This window comes from Bos indicus x Bos taurus, chromosome 17, assembly GCF_003369695.1.
Source record: "Bos indicus x Bos taurus breed Angus x Brahman F1 hybrid chromosome 17, Bos_hybrid_MaternalHap_v2.0, whole genome shotgun sequence".
Classification (NCBI taxonomy): domain Eukaryota; kingdom Metazoa; phylum Chordata; class Mammalia; order Artiodactyla; family Bovidae; genus Bos; species Bos indicus x Bos taurus.
In genome coordinates, this window is record NC_040092.1 from 17,045,270 (window position 1) to 17,060,739 (window position 15,470).

General features: G+C 46.9%; 1 protein-coding gene across 1 annotated transcript; it reads left to right on the top strand.

The window, feature by feature from the left end:
* Window positions 1-5,056: 5,056 nt before the first annotated feature.
* On the top strand, window positions 5,057-14,603 carry PRKAB1 (protein kinase AMP-activated non-catalytic subunit beta 1). The gene is made up of 7 exons (XM_027566747.1): window positions 5,057-5,595; window positions 8,161-8,324; window positions 9,150-9,243; window positions 9,526-9,640; window positions 11,469-11,602; window positions 13,022-13,090; window positions 13,278-14,603. The coding sequence occupies exons 1-7, from the start codon at window positions 5,437-5,439 to the stop codon at window positions 13,353-13,355; spliced, it is 813 nt and encodes a 270-aa protein (XP_027422548.1). The 5' UTR covers window positions 5,057-5,436; the 3' UTR covers window positions 13,356-14,603.
* Window positions 14,604-15,470: the final 867 nt, after the last annotated feature.

The following is a 15,470-nucleotide window of genomic DNA, read 5'->3' on the forward strand; positions in this document are numbered from 1 at the left end:
GTGGGAAAGGTGGACTCTTTCTCTCCTCTACTCCTTCACATCTTCTTAAAAAAGCATAGAATTAATTCAGGACCAACTTTATTAAGAAAGATGTGTTACCTCAAGCTAGCCACTTCTCTTCTCTAGGCCTCAGTTTACTCTGTGACTGGAGCTTTTTCTTTTTTTTTTTAATATAACATTTATTTATTTTTGACTGTTCTGAGTCTTCATTGCTGTGCGGGCTTTTCTCTAATTGCGAGAAGAAGAGGCTACTCTCTAGTTGCGGTGTGCAAGCTTGTCATTGCGGACTTCTATTGCAGAGCTCAGGCTCTAGGGTACATGGGCTTCAGTAGTTGCGGCTCCCAGGTTCTAGAGCACGTGGGCCCAGCTTCTCTGCTGCATGTGGGATACTCCTGGACCAGGGATCAAACTCTGTCTTCCGCATTGTTAAGTGGATTCATTGTCACTGAGCCACCAGGGAAGTCCTGAAGCTTTTTCTTAAAAAAGAAAAAAAGAAATTCTTTTCATTGAGAGTAGAACAAAGATACAGGAAACCACACAAAAGAAATATGTGGCTTAGTGAATTATTATAAGGCAAATGCTTTAATAATTACCACCCAGGTCAAGCGGTAGGATTTGCCAGAAGCCCCACGAGTCACAAAATGAGGCTATTTGCCAATTAAGGTCTCTTCCAGGGGAGTTTTGACTCTTGAAATTTAGAAATCTTTTTTTATAATAGGTTCATTTCTTAGATTTAGCCAGCCCTCAAAAAATTCTATGATATTGTAAAATGTATATCCATCATCACATGACTCAGATAACATTACTCCCAAACATAAACTCTCCCATGAAATACCACTGTCCTGGAATAATATCCAGAATGTTCACTGTGACCAATGAAGTTCAAAAGGATCAAGCTTTTCCTCCTGTTCACCAGTACACACCAAATGAAAGTGAAAGTCGCTCAGTCATGTCTGACTTTTTGCGACCCCATGGACTATACAGTCGACAGAATTCTCCAAGTCAGAATACTGGAGTGGGTGGCCTTTTTCCAGGGAATCTTCCCAACTCAGGGATCGAACTCAGGTCTCCTGCATTGCAGGCAGATTCTTTACCAGCTGGCCACAAGGTTGCCTCTGTATTTCTGTAGCATGTAAAGCTCATACCTACCCCAGGGCCTTTGCACTTGCATTTTTCCTCTCCTTGATATGGTCCTCCCAAACTCTTCTCCCATCTGACGTTTTCTTGTCATTGAGCTCTCAACTGTCACTTCCTCAGGGAGGCCCTCCTTGACCATCTCATTTAAAGTAGTACCCTGTCCTCCTCACATTATTCCATTTTGTCTCCTTCATAGTAGCAGTCACTCTGAAATTATCTGGCTTGTTCGCCTGTTTATAAATCTGCCTGCCACCAGGGGCCATTCAGCTTTGCAAAGAGAGAAACATTGTCAGTCATGTTATTCTTTATTCCAGAACCGAAAACAAAGCCAAGCACATTTTGGTTCTCCATAAATATCCGTGGACTGGATACTGAGCTCCATTTACTTCTCTGCCAATGACTGTCTCTCTGTCACAATGACAGTTGCATCTCAGTGGGGAGAGAATACAGGGATGCCTAGTAAGAAAAGATGGACACATCTGCCAAACATTGTCAATATTATTTACACTGCCTAGATAAATTTCAGAAAGCCTAGTGGAAATCCAAGTAGGCCAACTAAAAGCAAGCTTATAATTCTATCCCAACAGTTCACGCACATTGTAGTCTGTCTTAGTCAGCTCAGACTGTCACAAAAAAGTATCGCAGACTGGGTGGCTGAAACAACAGAAATTTATTTTCCATAGTTCTGGAGGCTGGAAAGTCCAAGAACAAAGTTCCGTCAGGGTTTGGTTTCCGGTGAGAAGCTCTGTTCCTGGTTTGCAGATGGCTACTGTATCCTCACACAGTCTTTCCTCTGAGTGTTGGTGGAGAGAAGGATGGTGGGGGAGGGGTGTGTGTGTGTGTGAACTGGTATCTTTCCTACTCCTTTTAAGGACACTTATCAGATCAGGGCCCTACCTTTATGACCTCCCCTAATCTTAATCACTTCCTAAAGAGCTCCCAATACATTCACAGTGGGGTCATGAATTTGGGGGGAACACAAGCATTCAGTCCATAACAAAAGATGCTTTTCTCCCCCAGGTCTCTATCAGCTCTAAACTCCGTACCACCTAGTTGACAGAGTCCAAAACCTCAGACCCCAAATGGCCAATAGTCAAGGGATTGGACTGGAAGTTTCCATAGTTACTAAATACATGCCCCTGCCCAGGAGACCTTGTAAGATTATCATCTAGCTGTCATGGCTTGAGCCAGATGTATTTTCCTAGAAGGAACAGGAGGAAAGAGGGTGAGGCTCTTATTTTCACAATTGAGGGGTTTCAGTGCTGAGCCCTGTAGAGTCCAGAAACGAGGCAGGGTTCCGTTTTCCAGAGCTAAGCACCTCTCTCTTCTTTTTTCTTAAAATTATATTTATTTCTTAAATAGTTAACATTCACCTGGCACTAAATTCCAAAAGTATAAAATGGAATAAAGTGAAAAGTCTCCCAGAAGCCCAGTTGCCTTCCTTAGAAGCAAACAATAGTGTCAGTTTCCTATATTATATTCATATATATTCTTCAGATTTCCTGTACTTTTACTGGCAAATACATGTGTATATTTTTTCTCCCTGCCCCGTTAAATGTTACATACTTTGATGCCCTGTTCTGCACCTTACTTGTTTTTCCTTCTTATTGATTGATATATTTTGGATATTGATCCATGTCAACATGTAGCATTTTCTCATTTTTAAGGCTGCATAGCTTGCCATTACATAGATATGTCATGATTTATTTAACCAGTTTCCTACTGGTAGACAGATAGGCTGTGTCCAGTGCTTTTCTCTTGCAAATATTCAAATATTGCAATGGATGACTTTGTCCATCATTTTGCAGGTGTATGAGTGTATCTGTAGGATAAATTCCTAGAAGTTCTTATATTGTTCTTATATTGATGTATATTTAGATTTATTAAAAGTTTACACTTTTGTTTTTTAATATTTTATTTATTTATTAACTTAATTTGGGCTATGCCACATCTTAGTTGCAGCACCCAGGATCTTTAGTTGTGACATGCAAACTCTTAGTTTCAGCATGTGAGATCTAGTTCCCTGACCAGGGATTGAACCCAGGCCCCCTGCATTGGGAGCACAGAGTTTTAGCCACTGGACCATCAGGGAAGTCCCTAAAAAATGTTTTTAAATTACAGAAGTAGTACACCTTTGCAGTAGAAGCATTTTCAAACAGTAATCTAAAAAGTGAAAATCCCATTTCTGTCTGCTCATGTTTCCAATCCAAGTTCTCTCCCAAGAGGGGACCAGTATTAACAACATGTTGTAAATCTTCCCAGAACTTTCTATTTGCAAGCATAATGATACTAATAAAAGTGCTAATGTTTACTGGCTGGTTACTAAGAGTTAGGTGCTATGCAAAGCACTTTTCCTGCATGTTCTCAATTCATTCACAAGGCAAATCTATAAGATAAGGTGTTATTTTTATTCCCCGTTTCACAAAAGAGGAAACCAGGTGACAGTTCCTAAGTGGCAAAGCCACGTTTCCTTATTTCATCAAATCTAAGATTCCACTGACTGTAAGACACACCGTTTTAGAGAGATTAAAATGTAAAATAAAATGGGGATCTTGGAGTTAATGTTTTATAGCATTAGAAAGAATGCTTCAGATGAACTTGCTTGCATATAATCTTAGCATGTGTTTTTCTGTAGGCATTTCCTAGAAGTAAAGTTGTGTACCAAAATGAAGGTACGTATTTTATTTTTATTGTTATTTATTTGATTGCATCAGGTCTTCGTTGTGGCACACAGGATCTTCCTTGTGACTGGCAGGATCTTTTCACTGTGGCAAACGACTCTCCAGTTGTGGTGTGCGGGTTCAGCAGTTGTGGCACACGGACTCTCTAGTTGTGGTGCGCAGGCTCCAAGGTGAGCAAGTTTAATAGTTGCTCCATGGCATGTGGGATCTTAGCTCCCAGACCCAGGGATGGAACCCTAGTCTCCTGCATTGCAAGGCGCATTCTTAACCGCTGGACCACCAAGGAATTCCCTTTATTGTTTTTAGATACTGCCAAATTCCCCATACCTTAGTCATCTGTGTCTCCCATTTACTTCATACAATGTCCGGCACTATGTAGGTTCTACATGTTCAATGGACAAAGTGCATGCTCAGGCCCAGCAAAAGCAAAGCATTTGGAGATACTCACATGCAAAAACAATACAACACACACACCTACCACCACCACCACCACAAATCCTAACAGTGACTAACGAGGGAGAAGATTAGAATATTTTAGTCCCACATATGTACACTCTTCTGGCTGAAGCACCGGCCATAGTAAAAGATAAACATTAATAAATAAATGCATTTTATGCAGAATGATGTTCAAAGTGATTTTAAAATAGCTTGCAGAATTAGCTATCAAAAGGCTGTGCACTCAATTTTTTGAAAACACACTAATAATTCCAGAATTTTACAACTCCCAAGCTACTGGGAGTTGAAAAACGTGAAAATTTTCCAGGGAGCTTAACGGTCTGTCATTTTCTCAAACACCTACAAGACCACCTGCATCAGAATCACCTAGGGTGCTTATTAAAATGCAGAACCCACACCAGGGCTTCTAAATCATAATTTCAGGAGATTAGAGGCATGTGAATATGCATTTTGAACAGGCACTCCACATGATTCTAAGGCACTCAAAGGCATGAGAGCTAGCGCATTAAAGGGCTTTAAGGAGTCTTTTAATTAGATTTGCCCTTTAGGACGATCCCTTTGGCTGTAAAGTGTAGAATCAACTGGAAGTGAGCAAAGATAGCCAAGATAACACTCTCACTCATGCCAGCGCGGGACCGAAGCCCAGATGACCTGCGCGCTTCTGTGCCCCCTGCCGGCCTTCAGCAACTTCGTCCCGCGCTGTCCTGAGCGACCGACTGCGACTGCGCTCTCCGAAGCCCGCGGGACCGTCTAGGGAGCTTGCCAGGGCGCGGACCTGGACCGGAAGCGGAAGTGAGGTCGAGTTGGCCTCGCGGGCTTCTCCAGCCTCAGCCACCCCCAACTCTGTGGGTCGGGTCCCTTTGCGCAAGTGCCGGAAGCGGAAGTTTCTAAGAGGTTGGGGAGTTGTTTGGGGAGTGTCGGGTTATCGTAGTTGGTGGGTTCACGTCGCCGGCTGTCTGACCCCGTGAAGCGCCTTTGTGAGACCTCTTCAATCTTGCCGTCCCGGCTCAATCAGGATCCCGACCCCGAACCTTGGCCTGCGGGCTCTGGTACCTAGTGATCTGACTTTTCCCTAGGGTCCTGGTGGAGATCCTGGGTGTCCCTTGTCTCTCCCCTGGAGTGAGGCCTCTTCGGCTTCCCAGTGTCTCCGTAGACCCTCGCCATGGGCAACACGAGCAGCGAGCGCGCTGCGCTGGACCGGCAGGGCGGCCACAAGACACCCCGAAGGGACAGCTCCGGGGGCTCCAAGGATGGAGACAGGCCCAAGATCCTGATGGACAGCCCCGAAGATGCCGACCTCTTTCACTCTGAGGAAATCAAGGTAATGGCGAGTGGGACAATCTGATTCCCCTTTTAACTGTTGAAGTCTACTAGATGCCCCCCAAGCCCGCGCCCTATTCCTTCTAATTAAGAAGTGGAAGAGCCCTCTTAGCTCAGTAACTTCTGTCTAATTACCGATGTGAGAAAGTCTCCCCGAGGGGGAAGGAATTCACTTCGTTTAACATCATTAAGGAAAAGGCAGCGCTGAGACAGGCTCAAATTTTTGATTAATTAAGATCGTGGCACCAGCAGTAATTGAGCCCCAGTCTCTGCTTTTCTCTTAGGTATAATTAATTTCACAGCTCTCAGGAACCTTCCACCACTTTTAAGTAGGTTGACGGAGCCTTTTGTTGTGGTTTTACAGTTTCTTTTCTGTTTTGGAGAACACGTGTAAAGTGAACATATGAGTTGAATAGCTGACTGCAGTTGTCCAGAGGTCTTTAGTTACGCGGAAAATTTGTGGTTCACCCTTGAGAGCAGGCACAGAAGAGTAATCTGACTTTGGAGGTCAGTAAGTAAGTGAAACATCAGTCTAAAGGAGGCAGCCAGCTGCTACTCAGCTTCTCTCTCCTATTGTTTATATATGGCTTAATATTTTAAACAGGCCAAAGCAAACATTTTTACAGGCCAAACTTAGATGTCCTGCTGCAGTCTGCTTTAACTTATCATGATAAACTGAAGATAATTCTCAATTCTTGCTCTAGCTGCTCTCCTGCTAACCACCTCCTGTGGTCTGTTTCCAGGGGCAGAGCCCAGTCCAAGAGTACTCGGTGATTCTGGCAGCTGATATGTATGTGGTATAGCCTGAAGAAATGAACTAAATGCTTAAGGGACAGTCGGTTAAGGGAAGATGACAAGTACCCCTCCTCCCCCCAGGGCCTGCTAGTTTCTGGCTGCCTGCTAACCATCACTGTCCATTGGGCTAATTGTCCGGCAGGTCATTCCGGTTGTGCTCATGTTTCCTCAGATGCTGGAATGGGTGACCATGTCATTACCTTATTTCCTCACCTGAATCTTAGCTTTGAGGCTAACTGTGAAGAGTCTGCTTTTCCTTAGCCCTCCAGCCTGTCATTTCAACTTGCTTTCTGAGTTTGCTGCTTTCCCAAGGCTGTGTGCAAAGTGAACTGTGAAATCCTTTTTCCAACAGTTTGATATCTCTTCCCCAGGAAATAATTTTGGCCCAAAGGTGGCTGTTTAAGACACCATAAGAATCAAACTACTTTCTTTAAGAAGTGTCTGTTCTTTTGCCAAATTAAAACTCTTTACAAGAAATGTTTAACATAGGAAGTGATCTGTACAGAGTTATTTTAAATAACTTCCCCTATCATTTCCATAGAAGTTATTGAAAGATATAGCAGACACACTGGATTAGATGCCTAGATACAAAAAAAAAAGTCTTGGATTCTTTTTAACTGTACTCTCTGCTAAGTCGCTTCAGTCATGTCCGACTCTGTGCGACCCCAGAGACGGCAGCCCACCAGGCTCCCCCGTCCCTGGGATTCTCCAGGCAAGAACACTGGAGTGGGTTGCCATTTCCTTCTCCAGTGCATGAAAGTGAAAAGTGAAAGTGAAGTCGCTCAGTTGTGTCCAACTGTCTGCAACCCCAGGGATTGCAGCCTGCCAGGCTCCTCTGTCCATGGGATTTTCCAGGCAAGAGTACTGGAGTGGGGTGCCATCGCCTTCTCCGTAGGTCAGCGTTTTGACTGTGGTTAGTTATCACATCCCCAGTGGAAAATGATACCAGTCTGTTATTTAATCTGTAGCTTTTGTTAAAGCGCAAAGAATGCAGGTATCTTTTAAATGAGCTCAGGTCAGTATTTGAAATGAAGGTGCTAGAAGCTTGCTCTAGACCTTTTAAGAGTCTGTCACAGCCTAGCACTCCTAGTCTGGCTTCTGACTAGGAAAAAATATGAGAAATCCAAAACCACGTATCTTCCACTGAGAGTCAAACGTGTTTGTTTCTCCCATCCCAGAATACCTCTGTTAGACAACGGCTGCCCACACAAGAAGTTACCGTTTAATGAGGGTCAGTCTTTGTCTTGTCTTACCTTTTGCTCCGTGCTGCCTGGATGGCACTCCGTGAATAGCTTTTCCCTTCCTCAGCACCTGGATTTCCCAGTCGCCAAGTTGAAAGCTCTGGAATTGTCCCTAATAAATTTTCATGTACTTTAAATCTTGCTTGATTAAGGGAAGAAAATGACATTTATTACCTTGTCTCAAATTCATTGCTGCCTTCTTTCAAGTGAGTTTTATAATTTTTCAAGTTTTGATGTATACCCCTTGAATAACAGCAATAATAATAGCTATTAATTATGAAGCACCTACCCTGGGTCTGACCCCGTGCAGAGCATTTTACATGGACTGTCTCAGTCTTCACAACCTTAAGAATTACTTTTATTCTCTCCATTTTGCAAGTGGGAAAACTGAGGCACAGCTGGTGAGTTAATGGGCTGGAATATAAACCTGGGTAGTGACAGCTGCCTTTTCAGAATGAATTGTCAGTATTAAGGTAACAGTCTCTCGCTGTTCCTGTTCCCTGTTCCTGAGTAAACTGCTCTGTTTCTAGGCTCCAGAGAAGGAGGAGTTCCTGGCCTGGCAGCACGATCTGGAAGTGAACGACAAAGCTCCTGCCCAGGCTCGGCCAACTGTTTTTCGATGGACGGGGGGTGGAAAGGAAGTTTACTTGTCTGGGTCCTTTAACAACTGGAGTAAACTTCCCCTCACAAGAAGGTATTCACCTGGATGTGTTCACGTATTTGTCTTAACCCAGGGATCCTCTGGTTTCTGAACGATCCCTGGGGATGAATAGAAGAGGATGTTTTTATAAAGTAGATGCTGAATGGGAAAATAGTCATGCTTAATAATTCACAGGGTTAAAGTCTCACACCCAAAAAACACACTTAGAAGTAAACATCACTCGGTTATTTCTGTTATACACAGAACCAGGCTGGGCCTGGTTCTTGACAGGGAACTGCCTGCTTTTCCAGGAGTCCAGTTGGTGTAGGAGGGAGCCACTCAGCCCAGTTATAAGTCATGCCTGTCAAGGGAAGAAAACAATCAAATGAGAGAGGTTTTCCTGGAACCTTTTTTTTGTTAGTAGTTATACAAGTTTCTGTAGGGAACTTTGTACATCCTGTGAAATTGATCCCCTGTCCTGCGCTAGGCAGACTGACAGAGGGTAGAACTTGGCAGGCAGCTTGCTGCTTGTCTTGTGTTGCTGTCCTCCTCGGCGTCCAGACCGCCAGGTGTTACTTTGCGTATAGCGGGAGGACAGATGCCTGTTTGTTGAGTTTTTGATGGTAGGAATGTAGATTCCTGGTATTTGGGCAAAGCGAGTTTTCCAGGAAACCTCTTATGTTGCTACTTTCTGGTAGCTTTTCTGGATTGAGATCATTATAATGAATTGTCTCAGTTGGTTAAAAAATGTTTATTTCTCCTGTGGCTGAACTGTTGATTTTACGTGGAAGCTTTGTTTTATTCCGTGGCTGGTTTTGCAAGTCAGCTCAGAGTGCAGCTCACCCTACTGACACCCTCTGCTTCCTTTTTCTCTTGCAGCCACAATAACTTTGTAGCCATCCTGGATCTGCCGGAAGGAGAGCATCAGTACAAGTTCTTTGTGGATGGTCAGTGGACACACGACCCTTCCGAGGTACACTTCCTCCCGCCCCAGTCCTCTGGCTGCCCACACGATTCAAGCACAGGGCCTGCCCTCAGAGACAGGTGCCAGGTCCCTCTGTCCTGCTGGTAGAAGTCCCTGTGTGTGACCGAGCTAGATAGCAGTGCTCATTGTCAGCCTGTTGGCATCTTTGACTTGGATGAGCCGGTTGGCGGGCCAGGAGATGAAGCCTTCCCACCAGGAATGCTAAATCCTCTAAAGAATACCTTTGGAGACCTTACATATTAAGATTTCTACCTGTCTGTCTCTTCCCAGCCAGTAGTCACCAGCCAGCTTGGCACAGTCAACAACGTCATTCAGGTGAAGAAAACTGACTTTGAAGTGTTTGACGCTTTAATGGTGGATTCCCAAAAGTGCTCCGACGTGTCTGGTATGAACAGTTATTTTATACCACGTGTGTGCAGGTGGGGGCCGTGTCATTTTGAATTACGCTTGTTTGCCTTGCCTCTCCCTCTTGGGCAGGAGCCACCCAATGAGTAGACGTGAATATCTCCCTAAAAAGCCACAAAACTAATTTCTGACTCTGTGTTCAGTCAACTTGCTGAAATCTAGCTTCAAGGGAGCAGTAAGTCATTTGGGGGCGGGGAGCGGGGGATCCATCTCTAGGATTTAGTAGGCCTGCTTGGCCACAGAAAGCATACACTGGAAATGGGACCAGAGTTTGCTCTCGTACCAGGGGCGGGCCCATAAGGCCCTAGAGAGTAGCATTGCGTCGTGAGGGGCCAGCACTGGGGGCGCCTGCCCACTTGGGGCTCCTAGAGAGTTTTAGCCTGCCAGGTGATAAATGGACCCCTCAGTGACCTTGGCTGTCACTTGCACATTCCATTTGCACCTTGTCAGAATCTCTTCAGAGGAGGAGGCTCACCACAAGACAGGCTGCACAGCACAACCTGCTGGGTAAGGGTCCTAGTATAACGTGCCCTTCTTCCAAGAGTCATCCAGTCATCAGTCCTTCCGTAAGTTGCTTTCCATCCAAACCCAGAGGAAGAAACTGCTTGGAAAGAGCACGTGCAAGGCAGGGAGAACGGTGTGTCGGCATGTTGAGTGTCATCGCCAGATGCTCTGCCCCCTCCGGCAGGGCTTTATACAGTTCCAGGACCCCTGTGGGAGGTGGGGCAGAGATCCCCCAGGAGTGTGCCTGACTGTCTAAGAGAACAGATTCAGTTCAGTTTGAAGATTGAGTCTTCCCTTACCTGCCTGGGCCCAGGGGTTTGCCCCTGGGATCTCTTACTGTTTATCAGCTCAGAACTCTGACCAGCAGGTGGACCACGTGGCTGACAAGTAAGGTCATTGACCAGGACTCAGACATCACAAAATAGCATCTTCTACTCTCCTTAGCTAATTGATCTTTGAAAGAAGTCATTTCTTACTCAGATAAATGGGAATTGGGAGAATGTCCAGATACCTTAACTTGCTAATAAGTGAAATTTTAGACCACATACAAAAGCTTTTAGTCAAGGTTCTGCAGCAGAGGTCACCTGGGGAAAGCAAGCTGGTAAACCAGCTTCAGACTCTGCATGCTCTTCTCATACTCAGACACTCCCTTCCTCGGAATGCATATAATTCCCAGCCGCTCAGTTTCCTGCCCTCGGTGCCTTTGTTTCCTGCTGTGGTGGGGCCGGATTGTGTGAAGGGAGTCTGTCCCCTGGAAAGCGACGAGGAAGGAGTTGGCGGAGCCAGGCCATCTCAGCTTCACGTGGATAGCACGAGTCTCAGGCGGCCACATGCATCCCCATTGTCCTTTGGATCACAGCTCAGTGCCTGCAAGCTGGCCAGAGATCACTAAGTGAGCGGCTTCTAAGTTTTCACAGTACCACACTGCTAGAAGCTTAATACATCTGTGTAAGTGATATACTCGAGCATGAGTTTGAAAAGAACCTGAGAGCGGTAGAAGCAGAGAGCCTTTAGAGGTCAGGTTTTCAACTTCTTGCTTTAGTTTTGAAATGTGCCCTTGCCCCTGTGTCAACAGGTTGCCTGCTTTCGTTTTTATTCTGGCTGGCAGTGCTCCTGACTTGGGCCTAACCATGGAAGCCTCACTAGCCTTGAGCTTCTTTGAGGTGTTTGCTGGCCCCACCTGCAGCGAGGAGGAAGTGTTAGCCTGTGTGGCTGTCGGGTTGGGTCACTGCGAACAGCTTCCTGTGACTCTGACCCAGAACTCCAGTTTCTCAAGTAAATGTCCTGTGGCCATCTCTCCCCAGAGTTGTCCAGTTCCCCACCGGGACCCTACCATCAGGAGCCCTATATCTCGAAACCAGAGGAGCGGTTTAAAGCGCCTCCCATCCTCCCACCACATCTCCTCCAAGTCATCCTAAACAAGGACACGGGCATTTCCGTGAGTATTATCCAGACATTTCCCAGACCATCCTCCATGGTTACGTTCCGCTGCTCCCCTCTGGCCACCTCTGGCAAAGCAGCTGGGGAAAATGGTCAGTGTCGCCCATCAATGTTCATGCCAGCTACACCTCTGATTCAGGAAAGGGCTGCTCGCAAGATGCTCCCAGAGCAGACGCCACCTCCCTGTCCCATGCTGCCTTTCTGAGCTCTTCCTCTTGTGTTCCACCCCCATCTAGCCTGAGCCCCGTTCCTTTTTAATTTCATGATAAAATATGTAACCCCCTGTTTTCAGTAAGCTACATGATGATAGAATTCTTCCTCTGGCCCTCAAATTTTAGAATCTCGTTTTAATCACCGAATTGCTTCTAGAAGCATCATTGCTCCTGGATCAAAATTAGAGGTCTGTGGGTAATGCACATTGCCCCTGGTAATTGATATTACTGCTGAAAACAAGCGTGCCTTCATCCTGAAGGGCATGTTGTTAAAGTTAAGAGCACCTTAACTTTCCATCCCGTTTAACCTGAACTGCCCAGTTCCCCCACCTCTGGACTGAGCAGCATAGCCATAATTCTTAGGAATCTAGATGTTCTTTTGCTTGGTCCAAGCCATCACCCAAAACACACATGCCTGTTAGGTGATAAGGTAATCATGCTGCTGTTCTGGGTGCCACACACAGGTGGGTGCACGTGTGCTCAGGTGCAGAGCTGGAGGCCCACACGTGCCGGCGTCCGCTGCAGCGGTCACGTGTCCCCAAGGGCGCACTGTCCTTGGGCACCGGGTCCCACCCCTCCCCTGTGTGGAGAGCAGCCCCATGCACACACCTGATAGCTGAGCCAGCTTTTGTCAGGTGCTTCAGCATTTATAAAACTGGGGAGTGTACATTGAAAATACCCTGGATTCTGACTTCTCTTTAAAAATAGGAAGATGTGGCAACATTTTGGGTCCAATATATGAGCTTGTGTGAAGCAATAGCACCTCTTCCCTGCCCCCAGTCATCCAGTGCTTTCTTCAGGCTCACCGTCTGAGTCTCAGAGACTTGCAATCCAGTGCTCAGGAGCCTGGAGCATAGTTGTTTTTTCTTCCAGCTTTCTTTAAAAGCACCTGCAGTGCAGTTTTCTTTCTGGTCCTCCAACAAGAGGGCAGAGCCATGGCCCACGCTCTAGAGACCAACATGAAGCCTGATCAGAGACGCACGTTGGTGTGCCCAGCAGACACCCCAAGAGCTCCGCTTAGTCACCTGGCACGACCCCTCACCTCCCCTGTGATCATGAACAAGCCTTTCACCGCCTGACTTAGGAAGAAAGGGGCCTGAGAGCCTGCCTCCTTTCCTTTGAAATCCAGTCCCATGAAACGTGGGAGAATCTCCGTGATTTCTAGATCCTACTAAGCGCACACATCTGCTTTTGTTCACCCGCAGTGTGATCCAGCTTTGCTCCCTGAGCCCAACCACGTCATGTTGAACCACCTCTATGCGCTCTCCATCAAGGTAAGGACCCGTCTGTTACTCTCTGAGCCGTGTTTCTTGCCCTGAGGCAACCCCCCCACCCCAGTGCTGGAACGGCCTGAAGTCCTTACCTGGAGGGCAGCTTCCGGGCCCAGGCACTTGTGTTTATGCCACCCTCTGGATTCTCGTGTTCCCTAAAATCTGAGCATATTTCCACCCTCTTCCTCAGGATGGAGTGATGGTGCTCAGCGCGACCCACCGGTACAAGAAAAAATACGTCACCACCTTGTTATACAAACCCATATGAAGAGGTGGGAGCCGCCGGGGCCCCGGGGCAGCGTGCACCTCCAGGCTCCACGCATGCATGCTCTTCGCTAGACGGAACGGACTGTAAATTCCCCATTTCACACTCTCAGTAAGGCATTTCATACCCGCCCTACACCTACCTGAGGGTTTGTTCCAGACACAGCAGCTCCCGGAGCACCTCGGTCTGTAACAGCGCCCTCAGCACCCGGTGGCTGTGAGCCGCGGGGCCCCTCGAGGCCGATGATGGAGTAGGACGGCCGGCAGCCCCCACCCTGCAGTGTGAAGGATGGTGCAGGCCTAAATTTAAATCCCATGAACGTGGAGATTTTTCTTAAGCCAAAAATGAACACTAGCTGATGAAAGCTGTGCTAGTGAAAATCTGGGGAGCAGGTCCCAAGGCCACACAGAATTTCTCATCATTGGTGTGCTGGTGTTGACTCGTCCCTGCCGAGGCCTGCCTGCAGACCCACCAGTGAGTGGGTGCTGGTCCTGCCTGTCCCCTGAAATCAAGCAATAGATCATCCTCCACTCCCTGCTGCAGGGAGGTGTGATTTCTGTAGAAATTAGAGCTTGTCTGATTTCCAGATGAAGTTTTACAGTTGTTTCTTACGCTTATGTACATCAAGTGGTTTTTGTTTTTTTAAACCAGCAGTGGCTGACTATACGGCCTTAGGGCAATTTTTAAATCACCCCAACTAGACTCAATCATGTGACCTGTGCTCAGCAATAATCTGTTCTCAGAACAGACTCAGAAAACCGTGGCCGGATTCCTCCTTTAAGCTGGGTGATCTGCGGACTGACCACTGCTAGCCAGAAGGCTGTCCAGCTTTTTCGTAGAAGTGTAACGAGGTGGCACTGTCACCCAGAAAATTGTGGAGAGGCGCCCTGCCCTACTCCAGCCACCTTGCTTGGGACCTCTGGTCCCTACTCAGCAAAGAAGGCTGCAGCAACTGGTGTTGCTTATTCTGGAAGGAAGTTAGAAATTGTGGCCGCCTTCTGATTTTGTATCAAGAAGACATCCTTTGGACCAAAGCGAACCTCTCCACACAGCCGGAGATGTGCCTGTTCCCGAGGTTCCTGTCCCCGGGTCAGCAGAAGCTGTCAGCCCGCCCTGTGTTCCTGCTGGGAGATGGAGGAGCCAGCTCCCTGGTGTCCAGTATCTGTGCCCTTCTTTGTTACTGTTTTCAAAACACTGAATAACTGTCACCCTGATGTACAGGTTGCAATAAAGCTTTGTAAAGATAATGGACATGCACTTGGGGGAAGCTCTGATTTCACGCGGTCATCTGGAGGAGACTGGTGCTCTCCCCGAGGTCTGTTTGGTGCAGTGCTATTCAGTCTTTTTCCCGCCTTGGCACACGTTGAAAATGGTACTGTCCTTCTGGCATTCCGGGATGAGAGGACAGGGCAGCTTGGCTGTCTGCAGGGCTGGGGGCCTTTCCCTCACCCACCTGGTCTTCACACAGATTAGAAGCCTATTAAGAGGCTATAAAGTGGAGCCCCTTGGAGCTGCTCACAGCAGGAGCTGAGGAGAGGCAGTAGTGAAAGTTGCTGGCTTGCCCAAGTTAGCAGCATCCCCAGGTCAGAGGTCTTGCTCATTAACAAGCACCACAGGGGAGCCTGGGATCATGACCCTCTGCTTGGAAGACCACAGGATGTTCTGGAGTCAGCTATTCTCACCAGCTAAAAGGGCCTCTGTCCCTTCTACCAAAAAGATGGAAGGTTACAGTGTCTCTTTAATAAGCCTTTTCTTCCCAGCCATCAGGAAACATGGAAGTAAATTTAGGAGATAAGGGAACCCCCCTGAGGTCATCTGGTCACTTGAGGTGGACAGTAGCCTACAAAACATCCCTACCTGGGTAGTTAGCCATCTCACCCTGAATATCCAAGTGATGTGGGAACCCTAGATTTAGGGACTGGAGGGGTTATATAAGTAGACTGAGGAAATAATGCAAAAATCCTCTTTCCAAAACTGGATTTTTTTTTTTAAATTATTGAAAGTGAAAGTCATTCAGCTGTGTCTGACTCTGTGACCTCATGGACTATACAGTCCATGGACTTCTCCAGGCCAGAATACTGCAGTGGGTAGCCGTTCCCTTCTCCAGGGCATCTTCCC